The sequence below is a fragment of the Lutjanus erythropterus genome, chromosome 17, assembly GCF_056507025.1.
Source record: "Lutjanus erythropterus isolate fLutEry1 chromosome 17, fLutEry1.hap2, whole genome shotgun sequence".
Lineage (NCBI taxonomy): Eukaryota > Metazoa > Chordata > Actinopteri > Lutjaniformes > Lutjanidae > Lutjanus > Lutjanus erythropterus.
Genome location: NC_139333.1, coordinates 36,745,486 through 36,772,525, shown reverse-complemented (window position 1 = coordinate 36,772,525; position 27,040 = coordinate 36,745,486). Strand labels below are relative to the sequence as shown.

Below are 27,040 nucleotides of genomic sequence, written 5' to 3'. Positions count from 1 at the left end.
AGGAGGGAGCGCTTGTTTTGTGTGATCATAGCAGCAGGCATCCAGCAAGAGTGGTGAAGGCAGAGGCAGGAGGAGAGAGAAAACAGAGGAAAGTTACAGTGGTAGCTCCCTGCTGCCAAAAATGAAACATATGCATATCCTAATGAGATGATTGATACGCTGGTGCTGCATCAATTTGTTTCCAAATCATGTTCAGCTTTTTACCAATACAGGCCATCTGAACCAATGCTCTCGTATTTTACACATTTAAGTCCAATGCATTGGATGCATGAGTGAATCATTATACCCCTATATATGTATGTATATATATGTATATATATATATACACAATTTATTTCACCCAAAAAATGAAAACTCAGTCATTATCTACTCACTCTCATGCTGATTGAGGGTCCGGTTTATTCTGTTAGTCCACAAAACACTGCTGGAGTTTCACAGGAAAAAAGCAAAACATCAGCAAAACATCATCTGCATTTTGCAGATGATGTTTTGTTCTGTTTGTTTTGTGGTTCTAATGGCACTCACTCACTGGATCAGTTTGTATCCGAATGTGAAGCGGCTGGGATGAGGCCATGGTCTGTGGCCATGGTTCTCAGTGGATTGTCTACTCGGAGTAGGGAATGAGTCCTTACCCCAAGTGAGGGAGTTCAGGTATCTTGGGGTTTTGTTCTCAAGTGAGGGGACAATGAAGCATGAGCTGGGCCAGAGAATTGGAACAGCAGGAGCGGAATAGCGTTTGTTTTACCACACTGTTGTGATGAAAAGAGAGCTTAGGCAGAAGGCGAAGCTCTCGATCTACCAATCTTTGTTCCTACTCTCACCTATGGTCATGAAGGGTGGGTAATGACTGAAAGAACGAGATTGCGGATACAAGCAGCCGAAATGGGTTTTCTCAGGGTCTGAGAGCAGTGTATTTTAAGGGGTCAGGTCCACAATGGCCAAGTCCCCTCCTATAAGGGTGCAGGTGCAACCCAAAGCTGGTCCAGTCAGTCAAGGGGAAAAAAGGATGAACGATGCATAAAAAAGGAGAAAAAAACTAAATCTGTTGTACTAACCTGTATTTGCTGTTCTTGTCTTCTTTGTGTTGCTCTGTTATACTGTTTGTTTCATACATGTACTAATTTGTTCTTTGTTTTGTTTTGTACCTGTGCTGTATTGTCCCTTGTCTTGCAATAAAAAAAATAATGCACAGTGTAAGTGCTCTGAGCAGCGAGTGACTACACACTTACAAGTTGAAGAAGGCTAAAACTCTCCTGTTGTAAATGTCATTCTGTCAAATTTGGTGCAATCATGGCTGTGTCATGCTAACATTGAAAGAACTGTATCAGTCATTGCCACTCTTACACTCCAACTTCCATTTCACTGTGACTTTCAATTTTTCTAATGCCGAACATCCAGCTACACACTCAAACAACAACACTTAACTGCTCCCAGTCACTGCTCAGTTTCATTCAGACTGACTGAGTAGCCTCGTGCTGTTGTGCCTTACCATTCCTGATGCCTGATCTGGAAGTCAGCACCAGTTTGCGGGCTCCTCTCTCTGTCAGCCACTGAGCAAGCTCCAGACCAAAGCCCCCCAGTCCACCAGTGATGATGTAGGAGTGGGAGGCAAGGCAGAAGGTGCGACAGATAGCTGGAAAAGACAAAGGGCGAGCAGTTTGCACTGCTGCACCCTTTTCCTCTTGACAGACCTGAGTAAAGAGAAGATCTAGTAAGATGATACATACTTGCATACTGGTGGGGTGAAGGTAAGTGTTTTTCAGTCACAGTTATGTGGATTAATCAGAAACTGAGATGGGGAGAATGAACTAAAACATCTAGGATCTTCCAGGATTATTTAGTTTTCAAGTGACTATGTTTTTATTCTTTTTTCCAGCAGGCACAGTGTTACAAAGTCTTTCAGTGTCCTTTGTCCAATACATCATGATGGGTTGTCCATCAGGAATAATCTAAAAGTCAGAGGTGAAACTGACCTGCAGGAGGACCTTGCCAATATGTTTGCCCTGAGCCATGTATCTGAATGCCTCCTCCACGTGGTCCCTCTCAAATACTGTGGTCTTTAGAGGCTGAACTACACCTCCCACAATGCCTTCCTTCAGCAGCTGGTACACTTCCTCCCACTCCTGATTGCCTTCTTCAAAGAGAGCATCCAGCAGGATGCCGTGGAAAGAAACATTCTTCAGGAACAGAGCCATGCCTGGAAAAATCACAGCAACATCATGACATCGTTCGACACTGACCATGTTGAAGTGGAAACCATGGTGACTGCCAAGCATGTAGGGAGTCTGAGGGGGTCACAAAACTCATGAAAAACCCTAAAGACTGTATCTAGAACCAGTGTTTGCTTTGTCCATTTTAGGCTACTGAAGAAACCATGCAGACTGCGTGAAAGAAGACCCAAATTCTATGTAGATGAAAACAGTTCATTCTAAGGTAACAAAAATACAACAATTCTTATTTTTAGGTGACTACACCCTAACGAAAACATCTGTGTTACAACATTATAAACTTAACCTTTAGTTTATTTTTAACAATAAATTTGTTAAATTAGTATAAACTTAAATTAGTATATATTTGTAAGCCTGAGTGTGAGTCAGAGGCTTCCTACTGACCCAGTGGGGAGTTGTTGGACAGGTCATATTTGCCGATTTCCAGGAATCGCCCATGTCTTGCTAGGCAGCGAATACTAGCCTGCAGCTTCTCCTCAGCCAGAGAGTTCAGCACCACATCCACACCTGAAACACACACACTCACTTGTACTCACTTTGTACTGTATTCTCAATGTATAATAAATACTGCACTGCAAAGCTGGCTTGTATGCAATGGTCTCAAACTGTACACTGTGGAAATGTTGATCTCAAGTCACTTAAACTAAATTAGCCATTTACTCCTCGGGTGAAAAATTTACCATGTGGTTAGAAATTTAATTAGGCCTAAAAAGCTGTGCCCGAAAAGACAAAATTCTGCCCGACAAAATTCTGTCTGAACCTGACCCTCATTAGTATATTTCATCCTGAACTCAACTGTATTTTTCTTAACAAGCTTCCCTCTGTGCAACAGTAGGAGTTGGCAGTGACAGGGACAATACATGGAGGGATTTTGAATTGCCAACAACAAAACTAATAATAATAATAATAATAATAATAATAATAATAATAATAATAATAATAATAATAATATCACAGCCCAAACCCACCAAAATTCCATTAAATATGTGAGAAATATGGTGAAAAGTGAGGTGTTATCATACTTTTAGCATGAGTTTTCTTTGAAATTTGTAAGTCTGGTGCATTGTACATATGTATAGTGTATGATACTTTGTTTTTAAAAGGTGGCTCTTATTTTAGAAATTCTACAGAGAGAATATGTCAAAGCATGGTATGTCAAACACAACTTATTACTACAGGAGGAGGTGTCTCACCTTTGCCTTGTGTGTGAAGCAGGATGTGCTGTTCAAAAGAGGTGTCTCTGGAGTTAGCAAAGGATTCTGCTGAGAGCTGAGGGAACCTCTCCTGAAGATAGGACTGCTTCTCCATTGAGCCTAGCAATAACAGACACAAAAAGATTTTTACAGTTCATATCAGGTAATTTCTCAAAATTATCCCACAATTATTAGGTACTATACCACTTTAAAGCTTAGTGTATCATAGTTACTGCAAATGAAATAAGTATCTCTAACATTTCTCTTAATGGGATAGTTCACCCAGAAATGAAAATTCAATCTTTAGTTTCACAGGAAAACAGCATCCTCCAACCTCCCAGACAATTAAAGTGAATGGTTACCAGTTATCAAACGGGGAAAAAAAGCTTAAAAAAAGAAAAAGACAGAAAGTGCTTCCATATTGTTCATCTGGTGTAATCCAAGTCACCCAAAACTCTGACATGCAGATACTAATAGGTATCTACAGTGAAGATTCAGGCTAAAAACATGGCATAAATTACATCTTTCAAGTCAGCTTGGCATGTCAGATTTTTAGGAGACTTGGATTACACCAGATGGGAAGTATGAAGGCATTTTTTTATCTGTTGTATTTTACATGTGAAAACTGGTCACCATTCACTTCAATTGTTTGGGAGATTTGCAGTGCTGTGTTCCTGTGAAACTCCAGCAGTTTTTTGTGGACTAAAAAACTAAACCTGACTTTCAATTGGCATGAGGGTGAGGAGATATTGACCCATTTATCAGATATGGGCGAATTATCCCTTTAACTATAAGACAGAAGTCATAATTGTGACAAAAATAATTTAATTTGTTGGATTTTTTCTGTCACAAATTGGCTTTCTCACGAAAAGAAAATAAGTAAAATAAGAAATAAGATAAGAAATCACATCAGAGTTAATGCATTCTTAATTTTATTAACCTTTTTTGTCACTGTGACAGTGCGCAATGTGAGTGTTGCATACTAACCGACTGTAGTGAAGACTTTACATTTCCTGCTGAGTGCTATGGCGATGGCAGCCTGGCCGACGCCCCCTGACCCAGAGTGGATAAGAACAGTCTCTCCGGGGCGGAGCCTGCCACGCACCACCAGAGAGTAGAAGGCTGTGGCGTAGACCACTGGCACTGAGGCTGCCTGCTCCAGTGTCCTGCACACAAGTGTGTCAGGATTAGTATTATTTGCCATTATAGTATGAAGTAACTATGCTTGATGCTGCTGTGAGGGCACCCATGCAGAAAGAAAATAGAAAAAGTCAAACGGGGGAGCACCTTATTTACAACATGATGCTCAGAAATACGTACATTTCAGCTTTCAACGGTTATCTAATGAGATTATGCATTCATGTTTATCCATAAAATATGAAAAATTAATCATGAAATAAGTTCCTGTTACAAGTTACAAATAAGTGCACAAGCTAATATATAATAAAAATAAAATTAAATAAACAACAATTAAATAAAATTCAAAATTTCCCTCTGTAGAATCTCAGCTGACTGAGGGGCCAGTCACAGTGGTCACTCTGCAAGAGTACTTTAAACTTTTGGTACTTAAAAGTGCATTTTGTTGCTTCTACTTCTCTGCATTTACTTGTAATGGAGTATTTCTACAGCATGATATTGCTAGTTTTATTCAGGGAAGCAAGTAATTAATTACAAATACTCAAATTACTGTAATTAAGTAGTTGTTTAGGGTATCTCTACTTTTATGAGTGGATTTTTAAGTCTTTTTTAAGTCTTAAGTACTTTTATTCTTACTTATGTATGCATCACAAGATGTAATCTCTTTGCTTACTCTTAAAATCATAGTTAAGCCTTTCCTGGCTGACAGTCAACCGGGAGAAGGCCGGTGACACCCGGAAAGACGGGCGACATCCAGGAAAGACTGGAACCAAGAGGCATAGAGGGTTGGCAACCCAACATGCAGTTTCCCATAAATCTAGCTACTTAAGATATCTATGAGGCAACACCCCCAGAGTCTTCAGAGAGGGGTGGAGGATGAAAGACTCAACTGGACTGATTCTATGGTAATGACAGAGCTAGTTCAAACAACCTTGAGTGGGAAAGCAGCAGAAGCCAAGTTGTACTGTGGCAAGATTTGCAAGAATCTGTGCAGTCTCATAATCCACCAGGCAAAAACAATGTGTGGTCAGGTGAGAAGAGGAAAAGAAGATCAGGACCTTTACATCTATGGTGTATACCATCAGCAGGGAGAGATTTGGCACCGCAGTGACTCTTCTGCATCACTGTTTATTGTTGCTTCAGCCTTGAAATCATGCATTATCAGGAAGAACCATCATGAAACTAACTTGTGTAGCTACAAATCCACAGCATCCCACTTCCACACCTTGGTGAGCAGCTCTTTTCTTGTGTCCCCCATCCACATTGTTATATAATGCAGCCACCCACTCACACCCACACAACATATTTAAAAATGTGAGACAGACCAGCTGGAGGGAACATCCCAGAGGAACCGTTTGTCAGCATCCACACTTGTTGCCAGGCCTTTAGCAGGCAGCAGCCCCATCACACGTTGACCACTGGGGTCTCGACCAGAAAACTCCATACCCAACATGCACTGCTGCAGAGCTAGGTCACCTACACAATGTACAGTGAAAAGGAGAAGTTAGTTGTCTAATTGCAACAGTTTTTTTTTTTTTAAATTAATGTAGTCTGTACTCATGAGATACTGTGGTTATTATTGTTATAGGAGCCAAGAGAGTGCAAGATTCCTTGCTGTGTGTCTTCTATCCACTCTCTACCTGGAATAGCATCTGGTGGCAGTTTGCCAGTGGCCAGCATTATGTCTCTGAAGTTGAGTGAGCTGTAGTAGACGTGACACAGTTGCATGTTGGAGTTGCTGGGCACAAAGTGGCGGAGTGGAGAGGCAATCCAGCGCAGAGAAGACAGGTCACCTCGAGTCAATACATTGACATAAGCGTGCTCAGTCAACTCTTCTTTCAGATCTGACAACCACAAACGCAGACAAATGGATGTGTTAGCACAGCACGTGCACAGCAAACATTGTGAAAACAATTATATGGATGGGTCACCTCTGTCAAATTATGTTAAACAATACTGTTACTTAAACATGCAATTAAGGGATGCCAAAAGATAACATGACTTTTAACAGGTAAAATATATATCCATGTATCACTGTCTGTTTCATATATCTAAGAACCTCACTGAGATTGTTCATGGCCTGACAGCTGTCACCACTGATTTATTCACTGCATCAGGCTACACAGTGGTATGTATACAGCCAAAGTTGACCAAAACTTCTACAGCAATTATGACCCATGTAGCATGACAATAGTAAAAGGGGTGCAGAGGAGACCAGGAGAAAGGGATGTGGTAAAGTAGCAATGTTAATATGAAGGAATGAATTCCAAAGACACAGTTGCTATCCTGCCACCAAAAAAACAAAACACAATCTAGGCAGCATAAAAATTGTCCTGATCAGAATTTTGTTTTAGAATTGTTCCTGAAATCTGTCTTTACATCCATCTCCACTATGGTTTCTCACTTGACAGGTAGCTCAACAAGATCATGACTTGTGTTTTGTGATTAAGGTTAGGGGTTCGAGCCCTGGATGATGCAGAATAAACATGCTAATGCCTGCACAACCACTGAGCTGTGTAGACTAGAGACACATCAAGTTTTAAATCATAATGGTCTGGACAGTTCTGTTGGTGGACCTTCATATATTTGTCATTTGTCTTCTCTTCCTCAATTTCCTCTGTCTTTCTTCTACTTCCTCATTGTCTGAGTCTGCACACTGTAAAATGTTGCTCAGCCATATTTTGATATTTTGGTACCGTGAGTGATGAGCTGGTGCCTGAAGGCGCCCCAGTGTCCATCTCTGAAAACGTTCATAACCAGATCCCTCTCCAGCACTGACTGCATGGACTTATCGGCCGGCTGGATATTGGGTGCAGCTGAGGCCTCGTTTAGATTGGACACAAATGCACAGCTGGTGACATGAAAGGAGAACCCAGACAAAGACATTAAAAAGGGAACAAAAACCATCAGACTGAGCCAATACATGCATAGAGAGGTGAGACAATACCTACATACAAGAAGCTCATTAAAGCAACTTTATTGTGTACTTTTATAATAGACCAGTATACACTAGTACAGTGTTTCCCAAACTTTTTTTCCTGGAGGACTCACTTTTGAAGAATGACAAGCCATCATGAGCCAGTCCACAACAGATCTTATTAATAAATCTTGGTAAGACTTAATTTGTGCATTAAATCACCATTTTTACTTCCATTTCCACATCACCTTATACTATCTTGGCCAGATCTGTGACGATTAATGGATTATTAAATTAAATGCCAACTATTTTCATAATCATTTAATCAGTTTGAGTCATTTTAAAGAAAAAAAGTCCACATTCTCTGATTTCAGCTTCTTAAATATTAATATTTTCTGGGTTTTTTACTCCTCTATGACATTAAACCATGACATTTTGGACTTGTGAAACACAAAACAATATTTTCTGAACAGTTGATTAGTGGAAAAATTATTGCCAGATTGATCACTAGTTAAAACATCTGTGCACTCCACCTGTTTTCACATGTTTGGACATATTTTTCAAGATTGCCACAAGATTGTGACAGGATTAATTAATTGATTTTCATTATTTTCTGATATTTTATAGACCAAACAACTAATCACTTAGTGGAAGAATTATTGCCAGATCGATATTTTTCACCATTTTTCACCAACAGTTGATTGAATAATCGTGAATATAATGGATAGATTAATTGGCAATAAATTATTTCATTATTGTCATCAGGAAAACAATATAGAACATTTTGGACGACTGCATTATAAGAATATGACTAAGATACTACTAAATTTCTTTCATAGTCTTTTATTTATTTGGTGACCTAAACAATATGTCCCCTGACCCACCTGTGGGTCCCGACCCGGTGTCTGGTAATCACTGCACTGTAATTTACAACTCAAACCTGCAAACCCCAGAAGTGAGTGCAGTGTTACTAACTGACTAATATTGATAGACAAGTATAACCAAAGATAAAGAACAAATATGATTAAGTATTGGTTACACTGTGGCACAGTGGCGGTGACAACACAGAAGTATGTATGGTAGAGATTATGTCTTACCGTATTCGGTTGCCACCTGGCTCCTGCCGTAAGCAGTTGACCATTCCCACAATGCCACAGTGAGCCTGAGAAGCAGTCAACCACACTGGACTGTCTGATGACTCCATCATCATCGTCTGCAGCACAAAAGATCCACACAGACATATTTGTGAATGATGACACAGTGACATGGAAACTGTATTCTGACATACTTTGAGGGATTCTTTTTATTTATTTGTGAAAGCCCCAGTCCTTGTGAGTTGTAGTTGAGTACTTTCAGTCCTCCTACTTCTCTCCCAAGAATGTATATTTAAAAATATCTTTATACAGATTTATCACATCTATAAATCTGTAAATCAATTCAGTTCTAACTGCTTTGCCACAGCAAAGCATTTCTGAAAATGCTAAACACATAAAAACACATTAAAAACAGACTATAACAAATCATATACTACAAATACTACAACAAAGGAGCATAAAACAGAAAAGAATACTACAAAACAACACAAATATCATTAAATACATCAATAACCAGCATGTAACTGTATGTGTGTATATGTGTGTGTGTGTGTGTGTGTGTGTGTGTGTGTGTGTGTGTGTGTGTGTGTGTGTGTGTGTGTGTGTGTGTGTGTATCACAGGTCTACTGTACATAAATATGTCTATTTTTTGTTTAGAACCAATTAATCAATTCAAATCAAGAGAAAATTAACAGTATATAAACACAACATTGTAAAAAGAAGTAAAAGACAGAGTGTGAGCTCTGAGGAGAATTAACAACATCATTAACATTAACGTTAACAACATCTACCACATGCTTTTATGTCTGTCCCCAATACTGTGACTTGCACTAACATGCTGTGGTGATGACATTATTTTCTCTCAGAAAGTATTTCATGTCAAGATATCAAAAGTTTACATTTAACTTTTGTTAGGAATTTTGTCCTAATGTCTTCATATTTGCTACAGTGTAGCAGGAAATGTTGCTCTTTCTCCTCCTGTCTCTGTGGACACAGTTGACATAGCCTGTCTTCTCCAGATAGCCACGTCTGCCTGTGTCGGCTATAGCCAGGATGTGATCACCGATTACATCAATATTCACCTGCATAACTTTGTACAAATCTTCATACAAATCAGCTTTTTTATATATATATATACCCACCTCACACTATTAAATTGTAACTATATACGACAGAATCACAGCAGCTCATTTCTACTATTCTCATCATGTAGAGGACAGGAGCAACTTTGTATTGCTCCTCCATTTCAAAAACAAAACATGGCCCAAATAAGTTTGTGAGGCTCTAATTTCAGGGTTAAAATAGTCTTGAATATGTATGCAGTGTTTTATGGATGCCACTCCAATATAAAGTAAGTTTGGGACAGTCCCAGAATATAAGTGTTTTGCCTCCAGTGAGCCACAGTCTCCAGCACATCAAACTTCTACACCTGTATTTTTATTACAATATCTTTCTTGAAATTTTTTCCAGAAGTGCTCTCTCCATTCCATGGAGCTAGTTGAGGACCAAGCTGCAGATTTCCCCCCAAGCCTTTTAAGAAATCTTTATTCCTGCTTCTTTTTCCTCACATTTCTTATATGAAAAAGGTATTTTCTTTCTTGAAAGAGAGCATGCTTGTCCTGCACAGATCGAAAACTAATGCGCTTTTGTGAGTAAATAAGAGATAAGTTGTAAGTCCTTACTTTATCCAGGATTTTAAATATTTTATCTCCCCTGGTTTGTAAGCAGCCATCTGAAAAGTTTAAGCATGCTTTGAACTTTCAAAAGTCAAACACACAGTCGACCCACCTTGAGTGTCTCCACCCACTTGTAGTCAGCACTGTCCACAGGTAAGAAAACAGGCTGTTTGCCTGGAGACGGACAGCGACAAAGAAAGAGGGCAGAGCCATAAAAAGACTTCCTGACAGCCACGAGGCTGAGGGAGGCCTCAGAGAACACCTTCTCCCACTCAGCCTGGTGAGAAGAAGGAGATAATATCACCAAAACATCATCTGCCATCGCACAGTCAATGTGATGTTAGCATCTCAGCATGTTACTAGGTCTGCACACTTAAGTGAAATTAATAAACTATTTCTTGAGAAGCAACATCTCTGTGATGTCCATAAGATGCACAAAAAGAGTTATGAGTGTTTAAAAGTTAGCATGAAGGGATTTGAACGGTGTCTCCACTGACCTGTGTGAGCAGCCCTTGCTGGCTGCTGCTCTGAGTGGTGCTAGAGAGGAAGGCAACCATTTCCCCCAGAGTCTCTCCCTTCAGCAGGGTGTGGAAAAGGACAAACCCCCCTTCTTTGGCTCCAGAAGCCAGATTAGTCACCAGCAGTCCAGGGTCCGTCCTTAGAGGGCCCCAGGCATGGTTACACAACACTAGATCTGCCCCTCCCACTATGCCTCCAGGAGCCGGGCCCATCAGAGGGTCCCACTGAGCTGAAGTGACCCCCAGCTCCTCCAGGGTGGCCTGGTGGGGGGTCAGAAGATCCAGGTTGGTCGCTGTGGCAGTGTAATCCACACGTAGTGTGGGCTGGATGTTGAGGAGGGCTACTGCACGAGAGAAGAGTTGCCCATCGTTGGAGAAAGCCTAGCAGTGGTTGGAGAGATGAGGAGGGACGGAGACTGTAAATACTCTAAGACTGAAGCATAATTCAGTCATTCTGCACCAGGATGAAATTTGCTCCAGATTCTTTCTTTTGGATTTATCTAGTTGTCAGTCTTACCTCTAAGACTTTGATCTTGCCAGGTGTGCCATTTTCTATGGTGGTGTCCAGGCAGTGTCTGAGGGCTGGGTTGTCTAGCAGGCCTTGCAGCAGGCTGTCTTGCAGCAGACATGCCCTCTCCTTCTCCACCATCTGTTCCAGCTCAGATCGAAGGTTCCCGTTCAGCTCCAGGCTGCAGAGCAGGGCCAGCAGCCGCACCAGGCCAGGCTCGGAGGGCTCGGGGCTGGGAAGAGGGCCATCTGACACCCCTTGTAGCCCAGGGATGGAGAGCTTGACACCATGAGGGGCTAACTTTCTCTGCAGTCTGTAGATTAAACCTGGGTGGGAAGTGACAGTAAAGAGTAAAGACAGCTCTTGTTGATTTTAGGATTTTAATCCTTAAAAAACAGAAATAACATATTTTAATGTGCAAAATACAAAAAAAGCTTTTTATTGACTTGCTTTACAGAGCAACTCAGGTGTTCAATACGAAAGATTGTATTGTGAAGGCAGTAAGTGATATTATTTTAATGGGCCCCTCCAATGAAAATCAACATGTCCATATGGTGTTTTTTGGTATGCTACAAGACATCATGAGTGAAATAAGCATGGCTGATGCTGGAGACAGTGGCAATTAATTTGCATATTCATAGATCTGTGCCTATATGAGGCTACGGTGTGGAGTGCACATCTAAACTATTTTTTTCTTTCTTAAGTATTTCATTAGGATAGGACAGTATGTGAGGAGACAAGAAACAGGGTAGAGAGTAAGGCTCATTATTACCAGGTAATCTCCACCAGGGAGCCACAGCTGCTGTAGAGGACTGTGCATGCTCTACCAACTGAGCTACAGGGAGTAGCTCAGCCAGTATGACAGATTTTGTTTGCTCTTTTTTGTTACCAAACAATACAACACTGAGCAATCATTCTCACTTATTCTGTAACTTAAAAGTTCAGTATCCTGTTACTGAACCTGTTAGTACAGTCTAGACCTGCTGTATTTCAAAAATGCCCTGAGATAATTTGTTATAATTTGGTGCTATACAAATTATATCTACAGTGCATGCCATGTGCACTGCCATGTTTCTACTGTAGCCCAGAACAGACAAACCAAATACTGGCTCTAGATACAGCTATTCATGTTTTTCATGATGTGAGGGGCATTCAGTTGGTTTCAATGTGAAATGCCACTAAATCCCACACACTGGTCCTTTATTCATTCATTCAATCATTGCCCATAACCTCTTAACCTCAAAGGGTCACGGGGGTCCCAGCTGACACTGGGTGAGAGGCAGGGTACACCCTGGATAAGTTGACAGTTCATCACAAGGCTGACACATACAGACAAACAACGATTCAGTCGAACTCAGGACATTCTTACTTTGAGGCAGCAGTAGTAACCACTGCGCCACCGTGCCGCCCACCGGTCCTTTAAATAGCTTCAAATATAATCCAAAATGAATGCTACCAACTGAAGTGAGGAAAAGTGACACAGCCATAAAGACCTCAGAACGTTTCTTTGTTGTACCTTTGCAGAGCCTCAGCTGCTCTTCAAGTTTCCCAATGGCTGTCAGGCACTCTGTCTCCATATAGGGAACAAACGCAAACTCCTCCAAGGTGGGGGGACTCTGCTGCTGCTGACGACGGGGGGCCACAGTGGCATGCAGACCGCAGATTTGGACTCCACCAGCAACAATGTTGTCGAGGCAACGGTTTATGTGGACATCCACAACTACAGGAAAGTGAGTAAAGTTTGATGTAGAGTTGAAGACATACAGAAAGTGAACATGTTTCTAATCAGATCCAATTTAAAAATCTGGACCCTCGCTGTAGTTGTGATACATGATGGATGATAAACAGGGAAGCAAGTCCGTGTAGATTCACATGCAGATACAGAGAAAAGAAAAACAGTTTTTAATAGACTGATAACACTCACCTTTCTTTTCATCAGTGTAGTTGTAAACCTTTTTCAGATGAAGAGCTGGATCAACACACACAGACCGGATCCTGGTTGGCAAACGCAGACTACGACCAGACAGGCCGACCACAATCATCTGCAGCATGGTGTCCAGAAAGGTCACCCAGTTTCCTGTCCACTGCAGTTTCCCGCTATCTCCTGGAAACAGCCAATCACAGGAGCCAATGACAGTAGCCAATCAGCAAATTAATATAGCACAGTGGTAACTTATTGTCTTTTAATTACTGTCTTATCTGTTCTATTCTGGGTTTAATTTTAATCTTGTAATTCCACAAGAAATACTATGAAACAGTCAGATTTCAACAGGTTTCACATCGCTGTCACCTGCATTGCTGGACTCTAAGATGCCTTGGAAAGTTTTCCCATAGTCATAGCCGCGCAGCCGCAGCTCTTTGTAGATATCATGCGCCGTGAGCTTCATTTTGTGGTCACCATTGTCATTGGCAGCTTGTTGACTTATCCGGCTATGGAATGAATCGAGGGATGCATCCTCCAGAATACTCACCTTGCCTGAAAATCACACGTACAGAGAAGAGGAGAAGGCAGAGACTCATGGGCAGGCTAAAGGATTTTCACATGTTCACTGTTGAAAAGTGGAGCTATAAAAGGAGCAATTGCATTGTCTCTGTTGCTGTTTATTCCTTCCTTCCTTGTCCGTAACCACTTATCCTTGAAGGGTTGCGGAGGGCTGAAGCCTATCCAAGCTGACATTGGGTGAGAAGTGGGGTACACCCTGAATAAGTCGCCAGTTCATCACAGGACTGACACAGAGAGAGAGGTTAATTGGTAACTCTAAATTGCCCATAGGTGTGAATGTGAGTGTGAATTGTTGTCTATTATGCTGCATGTCTTTGGACTGTGGGGGGAAGCTGGAGAACCCAGAGAGAGCCCACGTGGACACAAGGAGAAAATGCAAACTCCACACAGAAAGGCCCTGCCCCAACCAGAAACTCCCCAGTGGCCCAGCCAGCTGGGAGATTCGAACTCAGGACCATCTTGTTGTGAGCCAGCAGTGCTAAACACTGCACCCCTCTGATATTTTCTTCGGTCTAAATAACTGACTTACTTTTTTCCATTGTGGAAACAATAACTGATGTTAGGAAAAAAAAACTCACTCAGCTTATCAAACCTTATGAAAGCGGAACAAGTCATTGGAGGGCTTGAAAAAGACGTTCTTAAAGCACCTTTACCAAAAGGATTTATTTCTCATGTTTATGAAACTTATGATTAAATTTGTAATTAATATAGATAATGTTGATCACATCCGAAAATAGAGACAGATTATATTGAATATAGAAGGAAATATCTGGGTATCAGTCACAGAATATACACTTACTTTTCTGATAGACACATAATTTGAAATGTTACTGTTGGCTGAGACAATCACTAGTTCACCGGTATCTGTCTAAATCCTATCCACTCAACCAACTCAACCCAAAGCCGTCAGGTTCTGTCCCGTCAGATTCAGGCACAGATCTAAAGCTCTAATACACGTTGCCACTCACAATACGACATTATACAAATTATTTTCTCTTGATGTAAAACTACTTGGCTGTAAAACATACCTAAACTGCTTCATACATTTTTAATGCAGGCCTAATATATGCAGAAGAAGTAATAACACTTAGTCAGAACATCCACAGTTAAAGTCAGATATAGATAATAACAGCATCTTGCTTGCACAGAGGATCAGAAACCTAGATAATGCTGGAGTTATTCTGGGATATGAATAGTCAGGTTTGAGTAAGACCAGGACAAATCACAACAGAGACTATTGCTTGTAAAAATATGATGTTGATGACATGTGACACAGACAAGATGCAGAGTGAAGTTGGTTTAAGTTCCATTTAAATTGAAATACGAAAATATAATAATTGTAATCAAATATTATAAAGATCAGTCCCTTCAGGACTGCCAGTGGGTGTCTGGCCTGTTCACTTGCACTGTCAAACACTGTATGTTCAAACCACCTACCACTGACAGCCAGGTTTCCATTCTCTGAAACCTCAAACTTGTTGGTGGCAGGCATGAGACGCACCTCCAGCTGGACAGAGCCTGAACAGAAAGGTCAAGAGAGAAGACAGACAGAGAGGCAAAATCAGGTAAACATTGAAGTGGAGGTCAAACAGCTCCCGACCCCATGTGCTCACAGCCCTGCTGCTCTGCTCTCACCAGTCTTTGGCAGGATGGTAGCCCTATGGATGGTGACATCTTCAAAGTTTACTGGGGTGGTTTCCATGACAACCCCGAGACTTCTCACCAAGGTACGCCAGGCCAACACCAGGTAACCCGTCGCCGGATAGAGGACACGCCCATCAATGCAGTGTCCCATCAGATAGTAGTCTGTAGACTCTGGGTTTATGTCTGTTGTTGGTCATAAGGATTTAGACACTGAACACACCAAGTTTTCCAATAGATCAGAAAAAACTTTTTAACTCCTTTCCTTAATATGACACAAGAGGGCTGAATGGGTTTTCAATTCACAAGCATATTTCTTACCAATGTTATACATGGTGGCAGCATTGGATCCTCCTGAGCCAGATGGAAAATCCTCTACCTTGGGGACATCCCAGGTCTGGGCATGGTCCCACTGCACCAAGGGGGAGATCAGTGGGGTACCAACTGGCACAGGGTACTTCACTGCTGGGCAGAGGTTGTTACAATCCATGGAGATGCTAAACAGGTACAAAAAAACAATTAGCTAATTACAATGTTAGCAATCTGAAACTGCATTCTCCTTCTCCTGCATTCTGCATTCGCTTCTCCTCTGCACTCAGAGAGGAGAAGCGGACTGAACATTCACTGCGAAGCCCATCTAGACCAACAAACAGGGCTGGGAGGGTTACTTAAAAATGTATTCTTGTACAGTTACTGATTACCTGTCAAAAATTTAATAACAATAACAACAAAAAATATAATAAAAACAATATAATAAAAACACTGCAAAGTGCTTTGACAGGCAAAGCTAAAGAGCAAGATACACCATAGGCAAAATAACAGCAGAAGGCTAAAACAGTAAGGCCAAATTGGAGCAACACAAATTTAAGCTAAAAATGAAGTAAAACTAAGACACAAGCAAAAGACACCAAAACATAGTCAAAATAAGACAAAATAGTAAAAGAGACAAGACCAGGAAAACAAACAAACAAAAAACATGACAATATGAATAAATGGAAATAGAGGGAGGAGATTACAGCTACATTATATGATGTTGTCTAGTCAACATATATAAATAAAAGGAATAAGACAAAATCACAAAATGACAGCATTAGTTAAGAATTAATTAATTAGGATTAAAATATATCAAAAAGAGACAAGTCTATAAAAGTCCATAAAAATGGGTTTTAAGAAATGATTTAAAAGATGTCACTGATTCTGCAGCCTGATCTCCTCTGGAAGGTTGTTCCAAAGTTGAGGGGCGCTGATGGAGAAAGCATGGTCACCTTTCAATTTAAACCTCAACTTTGGAGCAGCCAAAATGCAACCTGTGAACGTTTTTTTTTTCCAGGTCAAAAATCAACTGAAAGATAAACTACCTATGAGTCCAGAGTGGTGTTGCGACTTGTTCATTGTTGAAATGTGTAATGTTGAAAAATGCATTTTAAAAATATAATCTGGCTAAGTAATCCCTATTTTTTATTATATTATAATGTATCTGTAATCTGATTCCATCTTTTCTACTGTAATAGATACCAGTTACCTTTTGTGTATCCAGATTGCATAATCCAATTACATGTAATCTGTCACCACCCATGTCTGTCAACAATGATAATGCCAGTCACTAAATGCAGACAGAGTGAGGCATTTACTGACCCGTTCATGTAGATTTTGCCAATGTTTGTGAGGAAGAACTCAAGGTTGTTGGTGTGGCCTCTCTTCATCAAGGGAGTGATGGAGCATGTGGGCTTCAGGCTCCTCTTCAGGATGGCCTGTGCAGAAATGTATTGAAAATTCAACAGTGGCTGCAAAACATTTGGTACACACAGTATGGTAACTCTAGTCACCAGGACAAAGACATACACAGAGATTCTGAGTAAGTTCCTGCAGAAGTTGTAGTATTTTAAATTATGAATATTTATTGTGTATATACTGTTTATAAGCCACATTTATTGTTTAAGTGACTTGCCAGAGTGTACTTAGAACCTACTGCGAATGACTTATTGGTAAATATGCTGATTTCGAGATTTAAACTATTTATCAATTTTGACAACACATTTTTTTAAAACCTATATGCATATGAATCAAATTTTACCACTGATTTAATATTTCAAAACCGCACCCTTCAGAAAAACTGCAATATGTCATCATAAATAATGGCGAACAGTGACATCACACTCGCCTTCCTTCTATATCGCCTTCCATTCCATCTCAGCTGAGGGTCATAATGGGGTGCTTCATAGAAGTCCTAGTCTGATACCTAGTTTAATAGGATAGTTCACCAAAAAATGTACATTCAGTCATTGTCTACTCATGCTGATCACAACTGAAGGTCAGCTTTAGTTTTTTAGCCCACAAAACAAAGCTGGTGTTTCACAGGAAATCAGCATTGCAGAATTTCCTAAACAATGCAAGTGAATAATGACAGGTTTTCAAATGTAAAACAAACAACAGAATTAAAAACATCAAATGCTTCCATACTGCTTGTCTAGTGTAATCCAAGTCTCCTAAAGCCCCAAGATACCAAGTTGACCAAAAAATATCATTTACACCATGATTTTAGCCTGAACCTTCACTGTAGATCCATAGCTTGGAGCCACATTCACATGCACACTGTCTGAAGTGGGTGTGCAAATGGCATGTTGGGACTTTAGGAGACTTGGATTACACCAGACGAGCAGTATGCTCTTTACATTTACATTTGAAAACACGGCCATCAACTGACATGAGGACGAGTAGATAATGACTGAATTTTCATTTTTGGGTGAACTATCCCTTTAACTTGGATAATGAATCAAAGGAGGGATAGCGAGATGCTTAGCTATCCACCAATGTGGAAACATTAAGTTGCTACAGCGTAAGATTAAATGCAAAATAATCAACTATGATTTATTTGCCTGTCCCAGTCACGCAATACTTGAATTGGTAGCAGTGCACCCGCCTCCTTGTCCCACCTCCAGCTACCAATTCAAGTAATTAAATGTAAGAAGGGCGATTTCATGCATCAATATAACAAAAGGATTGATGAATGACTCTCTATGCAGCCAATGGCTTAAATGCACATTGTTTCAATTGACATACACAATTCGCACCTGACAGACAGAGAAAGCAATTAAGTACAGTACAGTGCAGTGGCCTGGGTATGCTGATGTTGGAAGAGAAATTGCAAACAGTGCTTATCTGCAGTGTTGATATTGTGGTCTATGAACAGCATGCCGGTCATACCTGCAGCAGAGCATGAGGTGCTATCTCCACCACCACAGCATTTTCAGGCACCAGACTCAGACCCTCCTGGAACAGCACAGGGCTCACTAGGTTGTTGACATGGTAGTCAGCCGAGCTGTACAGAGCCAGAGGAGAGTCCCACTCAGACTGAGGGATGCTGGTGCTCACCCAGCGGGACGAACGCAGCCGCGGCTCCTTGATCACCTGCACAAAGGATGACATTTAATATTAAACTTAACTGATCTGTATTAGGCAGTTTGGTTAGTTATAATTATGCTGCTAATAATCTGACATGCAGAGTAGCCTGGTGGCAAAGTGACACAGTGCAGTGAAGACAGACAAAGGTTCAAAATATAAATCATCCAGAACTTCAATCGCACTGAATTTGCAGGATATCAAACAGAATAAGATCCTTATGGGAAGATGTTGAAAAATGTCATTAAATAATTAACAATAAATTACCCAAATATAATTTATCATATAGAAAAAATAATAACAAAAATAATACGTGAAAAAGTGCATTTCATGTATTACTACACCTGATGGAAGCAGGATTGCGTTTCACTGTGACAGGAGGAGTCAAAGCTTCACCCTTGCATACTACTGAAACACAGCAGAGCTACATACCTTCTTCAGAGCAGCCAGCAGGTTGGGAGCAATGGAGGCCATGTAGTATGAATGGAATGCGACACCAGCGCTGCGCACCTCCTTTGCAAACACTCCCTGCTCTTTCAGCTCTGACACAAATTTACTGATTGCTTCCTGAAGGAACACACACACACACACACACACACACACACACACACACACACACACACACACACACACACACACACACACACACACACACACACACACACACACAGAGACCATGTCTGTCAAGACACATCACATTGAACCTGGGAAAAACTAGGCTGGTAAAGACCATGCTTACCATGCTTGCATTTCAGTATGGAGTGTTGTTATGCTTGTACAAGCTGACACTGTTTCACCCTCTTCTCCTCCTCATGTTGTCTGGCTAATATTTCAATTTAAAGGTAATGGTATTGTACTTCTTTTGGTATTTGCAAATGAGAAATTCTGTCAGGCAGTCCCTCCCTCACTTTGATATGATCCCTAAACAATACAATTTCTATGAACTTATGGCTTAAATCCCTACCTCCAAACACCAAACTCTTTGTTCATCGGCAACCTCCTCTCTCCACATCAAAGAGGCATGGATTAAGGACACTGGTGTAAAAATTTTGGAGGAGTTACAGGTGAAAGGGTTGGGTAGGGTTAAAGCATGTTCTATCAATGCTAGACTTCAACTCAATCAGTTTAAAGTCATTCTTTGGCTGCACTTTTACAAGAGTAAACTTATAGAACAGAAAAATAGAATCTTTCCTTCTGTCACTGCTACCTGTGATAAGTGTACTGTAGGTCAGGTGACGGGACCCTGGGCCATCTTTTCTGGTCTTGCCCCAAACTCACGACTTTCTGGTATGCTATTTTAAAGTTGTTCAGTGATATACACAGCAGCAACAACTAATCCCTGATGGTCTTTTTGTGATTTTGGGTTTCTCTGACTTTTCTATTGCTGAATTTTCTATTACAACAAGCCCTCAAGTTTGGTAATGGTCATAGCAAAGAAGGTTGTCCTGAGAGAGTGGAAATCTGTCTCCCCTCCCTGCTTAAAAATGGCTAAAAGACATGTTTTTTTGTCTATATCTTGAGGACATTTGGTATACTCTGTCAAATACCCACCACAACTTTCTTAAGATCTGGGGACCGTTTTTCGATTACAGTAGAAGGGAGAGGTGTCATACTGGGACCTAATCACACTGGACTGCATTGTACTGTGCTGTACTGTTTTGTATCATTGTACCATTTTTCCTAGCCATCTTTGATCTCACTCTGTCTTGGCAGTATGGACTCTCTCTGACACTCAATCTACTTGTGGATATTTCAGTCATTGTACAGACTGACATGCACATGTTCACCTTTTCTGTGAGCTGGCAGTTTATTTGTTTTACTTTGATCTGTTTTGTCACATCTATTTGTCTACTTTTGCACTGTTTATAGAAAAAGAAAAAAAATCTTTTCTTCTTTTTTTTTTTTAAGTGAAGGTATTGTGATGAGTGCTGACCAGTGTGATTGGCTACGCACTTAATTTTGCAAGACACTATTTCTCTACCTCTTGTGCTCAGCAAAAGCACTGGTAACATTAAAAGCTTGCTCATGCAAAATCTTATGTACATTCCACACAACATCTGTAACACTGTAGCGTGGATCCTAGAAATTGCATAGTTAGAAAATAATGAATATGACACCTTCCCCAGGAAGACTGTGTCAAATTTTGCCTCTCACTGTGTTAATGAGGCTGTAAAAGACAAGCTCTGATAAAATGTTTGACCTGAGGACCGGAGATGGTGACGGTGTCCTCCGCGTTGTGGCAAGCTGGGACCACTCCCTGAGGACACTGAGCCAGACACTCCACCCAGGTCAACCCTTGAACACAGACAACAAGTACAATGGTAAAACACATGAAAACAAACAAATAACAACAAGATACAAACATAGTGTAAAATCAGTGTTGTTAAAGTCAGATGGAAAAATAAAGGCATGAATGTGAACTGTCAACCACTGTGTCTTTCTTGAAGAGGTGATTCTCATCTGAAATATGCTCTTCACTGTTATTGTTGAAACACAAATGAAAGATAAGGCTACTAAATCCACACGTCATTTAGAGGTGTAGCTGCATGTTAATCCCACAAGAGGGCGCTGACACAATGTGCATCTGAAGGGCAGGAAGCAGTTCATGAGCTCTTCCTGTCACTTTCGCTGTGCATCTGCACTCCCTGAAAACTGCAGCCCTGTGTGACCATGTGAACAAACTGAACATGTCTGGGCACAAAACACAACAAAATAGTCTTAAAAGTTGGATTTTTTCCATATATCAATGCTAATAATTTTCTTTCTTTTTTTTTTAATTAGAAATCCAACTGTGGGTGTGAGGGAGACTTCTGTTCAGTAACTAATATTGATAACGTCAACATTAGTTACTCAATAGTTACCAGTGAAAATTCCAAAAATGAAAATTCATGATTGTCTACTCACCCTCATGCCGACTGAGGGTCGGCTTTATTTTGTTAGTCGTCAAAACACTGCTGGAGTTTCACAGGAAAACAGTGTTGCAAAATCTCCCAAATAATTGAAGTGAATGGTGACCAGTTCTCAAACGTAAAAAAAAGCATAAAATGCCTCCATACTGCTTGTCGGGCATACTGCAAGTCACCTAAAGTTCCGACATGCCACTTGCACACTTGTCACACCACACACACAGTTCAGACTGTGTGCATGTGCATGTGAACGTGGCTCCAAGCTAAAGATTTTTTTTAATCAACTTGGCATGTTGGGTCTTTAGGAGATTTGGATTACACCAGACAAGCAGCATGAAGGAATTTAATGTTTTTACTCTTCTTTTTTTGGTTTTGGGTTTTTTTGTTAAAGATGGGGTGAAAGCTGCTGATTATGCATTACACTCCTTGTTAGTGAGTAAAAAATATTTTCATTTATCTTGTTTTTCATTGTTTTGATAAAATCCCCAAATAATCTATCTACAGAGAAAACTAGCCTGGTCAATAGGATCTCTACTGTCAGTGTGTTAGATGTCAGTTATGTCTCCAAAATCTCCAAGAAATGAAGTCTCTGTCGTTTCACCTGTTCCTTGGAGAAGCAGCTAAAATAAAGTCAACATCAGTGAAATTTAAAACTATTAAACTGTCCTTCCCAGGCCATAAAGTTCACTCAACTCATTTGGATGACACAGATGATCCCATTCTTAACAAGCATGTTTTACATTAGTTTTTTTCCTCTGTAGCTGTTTAATACAGTAAAGACTCTCTGCTCTCTCTCTTACCAACTGCAGCCATGCCTCCTGGAGGAAGATTGGCTTCCTTGATGCAGCGTCCTCTCCAGTAGGCAGCGAGGATGGCCTCACTGTGGCTGAGGGAGCCGTCAGCATAACCACAGGCCAGCTCTCCCACCGAGTGTCCTACGATGCCATCAGGCTGCAGACCCAGCTTAGTGAGCAAATCAATCTCTGCTATCTGTAACAAGGTGACCCACAGAAGACACGTTGTCTTGATTTGACTTATTAGACAACATAAATTTGATTTTATCCTAAAAATAAATATGACAAGAATATCTGTCCCTTCATAACATTTATTCAAGTAGCACCCAGTGATCACTGTGTGAAGGAAGCTGCACACACGTATCAGCACTGAGTTTTGTATTTGACTTGTGGCTGACATTCAGCACTATAAATTCTGCCCAAATACTGTAACTCCTGGACCATCAGAGAGGTCCGCTGCCAGAGCAGGGACGTTTCTAGTCCTGGAACTATGGTTGACGAACAAAACTGAGACCACGAGTCCTCTGGTTGAAACACAGGGAAGATTAATCAAGTTCCTAAAATGGGGGAAACGTGGTGGAAACTGGTCCATAGTTGTTGCTTTTTTGTATTCAGAAAGATAACATGTACATTATGAAAGCTATCATGGCAGAATAAACTGACATGCTCAATTTCAATGTTGTGTCCTTTTTTTTTTTTTTTTAAGTTATGTTTTTGGGCTTATTTGCCTATATTTTGACAGGACAGGTGAAGAGCAGACAGGAAATGGGGTGAAGAGAGGGGGGATGACACGCAGCAAAGGGCCACAGGCGGGAGTCAAACCAGCAGTCACTGCAGAAGACCGACAGCCTCAGTACATGGGGCGGACACTCTACCAACTGAGCTACAGGGCCACCCTGTTGTGTCCTTTTCTAACTCTTCTTTAACAGTACTGCAGCAGTAGAACATGACAAAGTGAATTGCAAGATATGGATATGGAAAGTGAATTGCAAGATATGGAGATATGACTGTTGTTGTCAAATTTATTATAACAGGATAAATTCACTGAAATATATCACCTCTGAGATGTAGCAGGACATCCAATCATAGAGGATTTTTTTATGATTCCATATCAGTAACTTTGGAAAGAACTAATATCCAAACACAAGTCACACAGTGAAGTCCTACCCTATAGTGTATATGAAAATGACACCAACACTCCACTCTACCTGTATGGCAGCGAGGCCAACAAAGGCATTAACAGTGTCTTCAAAAGTGGCATCATCTGCTTCCATGAGTAGGTGAGACACAACTAGGCCGGTGTCCTTCAGGGCTGCATCTGACCGCAGGATGGACTCTCTGAAGTCTGGCAGCTGCATGAGACTGCGGCCCATACCAGCCCACTGTGTTCCCATACCTGTTGTCAAATAAACAGTCACACACCTTAATCCAGCAACACAGCACTTACTGAAAAGACTCACCCGTCTCAGGATATCTACATGTACCAACAGTCCCATTTCAACGCTCAATAGTCGATGTTTGAGCCGGCAGTATCTGTGGAGGCCTCCAACCACTGAGAGATTATTCTCTTTTTAAATCCAATAATAGATACTGACTTGAAACAATATCTTTAAAAAATAAACACAGTCGGGCACATAAAATGATTGCTCAGTTCCTCTAGGCCAGTGTTTCCCAAACCTTTTTTAGGGACCCACTTTTTAAAAATGACAAACCATTGTGAGCCAGTTCTCAATAGACCTTATTAATAAATCTTGGGAGAGTTAATTTGTGCATTAATGAATGTTCTTGACCACTTTTTGTCATAAAACTGAAGTGACATTTTCCAACACACCTGCATCTATGATAGCTGGATGTGTGGATGCCTTCTGTGAACAAATTACTCACAACATTGAAACATCAACAAAAAACAGCAACTTCTCTGTGCAGAAACAGTGTCCAGATATTCTGGATAATCCACAAACTGAACTGTGAACTGTTTTCAACGTTAGCCAGGTGTAAACATGCATGAGTGTGTGTGAGTGACCTTTTGTCAGACTACTCAACCCATCAGCCTAAAACTTATGTGCACATTTATGACAGTCAGCTCAAGGACCTCTCATGATTATGGAGATTCAGAATTTTTGAAAAAACAGGAAAAACCTAAAGAAAGCCTAAATAAAACCTGATACATCCTGTAAAAACTGTGGACTCCGCACTCCTCTTAACTGGTCAGTAGGGGCCGCAAGTCATCAAGAACTGCTTGGCTAAAACAAGGCTTTAGGGCAGTAACTATTTAAAAGTAACATGTCATTGTAATCCATGACAGTTACTGAGAAAAATTATGTTATTAAATTACAGTTTCTAATCAAAATGTGGCTCATTACAATCCAAAAACTCTCTATGAAAAGTGTAGACATCTTGCTGTGTAGATAACTAACAACCCATATGTCATAAAAGTGAAATCTGTTATTTCTTTGATGACTTACCTGAGCAGATGTACCAAAGAGGCCTGGCAGTGGCCTGCACCTGCTGCACCTCTGTGACATCACTCTGAGAGCCAATCAGAGTGTAGCCTCGGTAGGGCATGCTGGCAGTAGGAACTCCCGACACCTCATTCAGCAAAGACAGGAAGCTGTCATCTGCATTGTGTTCCTTCCCCTTTTGGAGCATGGCGCTCACCGCAGCCTCTGTACGGCCACATGCCTGAAGCAACCTGGGAACTGTCCTGGGTGCCACAATCCCCTCAGCTGGCTTCTCAGATGGACGAAGGATCACATGAACATTTGAACCTCCAAATCCAAAGGAGTTGATGCCTACGATACCGCCTCGGATGGGAATAGGCTGGTCAACAACCTTAACACGACCATCAGTGAGGGCGGGGATGTCAGGATTAGGACTGCTGAAGTGCAGATTGGGAGCCCAGACTCCTCTCTCCAAAGAAAGCACAACCTGTGTATGGGGTGAAAAACAACCAAAAAAACGAGATGAAGAACAGAATTTTAATATGACTGAAATAAGATGATGATGGTGCACTTCTGCACCACCATCACTGAGTCCATCCTCCTTCATCACCACCTGGTACGCTGCTGCCACCACGAGGGATAAGAGCAGATTGCAGCGTATTTGCTCTGCCAAAAGGGTGATCAGCTGCAACCTGCTATGCCTGCAGGACCTGTATGCCTCCAGAAGCCTGAGGCATGCAGGTAAGATTGTAGCCAACCCTTCCCATCCCAGACACAAACTCTTTGAGACACTCCCCTCCAGCAGGGGGTGCAGTTCATCAGGACAAAGACCTCATGCCATAAGAACAGCTTCTCTCCATCTGCAACTGTCCTCATCAACAAGGCCCGTGTTCCTACTGTTTTATACATTTTTGTTCTTTTTTCGTGTGTTATTGTGTATTCTCTACTCCTCTATTTATGCCGTTTTAACTGACAGTACTTGCCTTAATCCTTATTGATATTTCTAGCTCTCTGTTGTTATGCACCAACATGCCACAGCAAATTCCTTGTAAGTGAAAATCTACTTGGCAATAAAACCCTTTCTGATTCTGATATAATTCAAAAGGACACTATCAATTCATTCTCTTCAGCTGATGCCCCACCACCTTTTGGAAGGTTACAGATGTGAAGCATAGTTAAGATCACTGTAATACTCACAGAAGTGTATCAGCTCCTATAAAGAAATAAAATCAGTTTAACAAATTAAATGAAAGTCGTTACGGAGCCCATTTTACATTATTACAGAGGCTCTTCTCATGTCAGATGAGCCACAGTGTGAAGCAAAAAACACTCCAAGAACCACATTAATAATCAGACCAGCTGACTCAGTTCTTCTAACTTCACTTTCATCCATGCCAGCTACATGGATGATAAATAAATATCCTACAAACCATTAAACATACAATATATGAGCAAACAGGAATTAAATAAAGGGCTTTTCACAGTGCATATTTTTAGCACTGGGCTAAGAGCCTAACCTTGGGCTAACTTAGCCCCTTTTCACACACACATTGTTACCCAGGGCTGAACTACACCCAGGACTATATGATTCACACTGCCCTTTTTTCTATCTCTGGGTTGAAGCCTCTGCACACCCAGACAGGTGTTCTGTGTCAACCTGGCTGATTATCATCTTCTTCTGGTCTTTTTAGCCCTGTTTCTCACTAGCAGCTTTTAGCCCTGGGTTTAGACAATTTTCAGGGGATAACCCCACAAACTCGGGACTAACCCTGCTCTGGAGCAAGGCCACCTAGCCCTGGGCTGAAGTCAGGGTTAGTCTTCTATAGAATGTGCCAGAAATGTGTCAGTGTGAAAGTTCTCTTAGCCTGGAGCTAAGTGCAGTGTGAAACGCCCTTTTGAGTCCAAAAAAAACATAAAAATCTCATTCTATCTGTGTGCACAGAGAGAACATATTCCCAGTGGTAATTTATTTAGGTCTCAAGTGCAAAATAAGTAAAAATCCATCAGAGATGCAGGCTATGACACTCTTTTTCCTTCACATCATTCAACTTTCACTGTTTGCACTGGCTGCTACTATCTACTCTG

The 27,040-nt window shown here is 41.0% G+C and overlaps 1 protein-coding gene across 1 annotated transcript in view; it reads right to left on the bottom strand.

Moving 5' to 3' along the window:
• fasn (fatty acid synthase) overlaps nt 1-27,040 on the bottom strand; it is a 72,424-nt gene that overhangs the window by 19,502 nt on the left and 25,882 nt on the right. The window contains exons 9-33 of the mRNA XM_084740472.1: nt 24,980-25,442; nt 23,723-23,910; nt 22,521-22,710; nt 21,015-21,109; nt 19,247-19,381; nt 18,620-18,823; nt 17,051-17,166; nt 15,737-15,912; nt 15,410-15,601; nt 15,212-15,292; nt 13,562-13,747; nt 13,196-13,375; nt 12,788-12,991; nt 11,281-11,597; nt 10,743-11,144; nt 10,358-10,522; nt 8,573-8,688; nt 7,255-7,409; nt 6,199-6,402; nt 5,884-6,034; nt 4,409-4,587; nt 3,422-3,541; nt 2,613-2,735; nt 1,974-2,197; nt 1,490-1,691 (exon numbers count right to left, since the gene is read on the bottom strand). Coding sequence (XP_084596598.1) covers nt 1,490-1,691; nt 1,974-2,197; nt 2,613-2,735; nt 3,422-3,541; nt 4,409-4,587; nt 5,884-6,034; nt 6,199-6,402; nt 7,255-7,409; nt 8,573-8,688; nt 10,358-10,522; nt 10,743-11,144; nt 11,281-11,597; nt 12,788-12,991; nt 13,196-13,375; nt 13,562-13,747; nt 15,212-15,292; nt 15,410-15,601; nt 15,737-15,912; nt 17,051-17,166; nt 18,620-18,823; nt 19,247-19,381; nt 21,015-21,109; nt 22,521-22,710; nt 23,723-23,910; nt 24,980-25,442 — 4,768 coding nt within the window. The remainder of the gene's footprint in view (nt 1-1,489; nt 1,692-1,973; nt 2,198-2,612; nt 2,736-3,421; nt 3,542-4,408; nt 4,588-5,883; nt 6,035-6,198; nt 6,403-7,254; nt 7,410-8,572; nt 8,689-10,357; nt 10,523-10,742; nt 11,145-11,280; nt 11,598-12,787; nt 12,992-13,195; nt 13,376-13,561; nt 13,748-15,211; nt 15,293-15,409; nt 15,602-15,736; nt 15,913-17,050; nt 17,167-18,619; nt 18,824-19,246; nt 19,382-21,014; nt 21,110-22,520; nt 22,711-23,722; nt 23,911-24,979; nt 25,443-27,040) is intronic.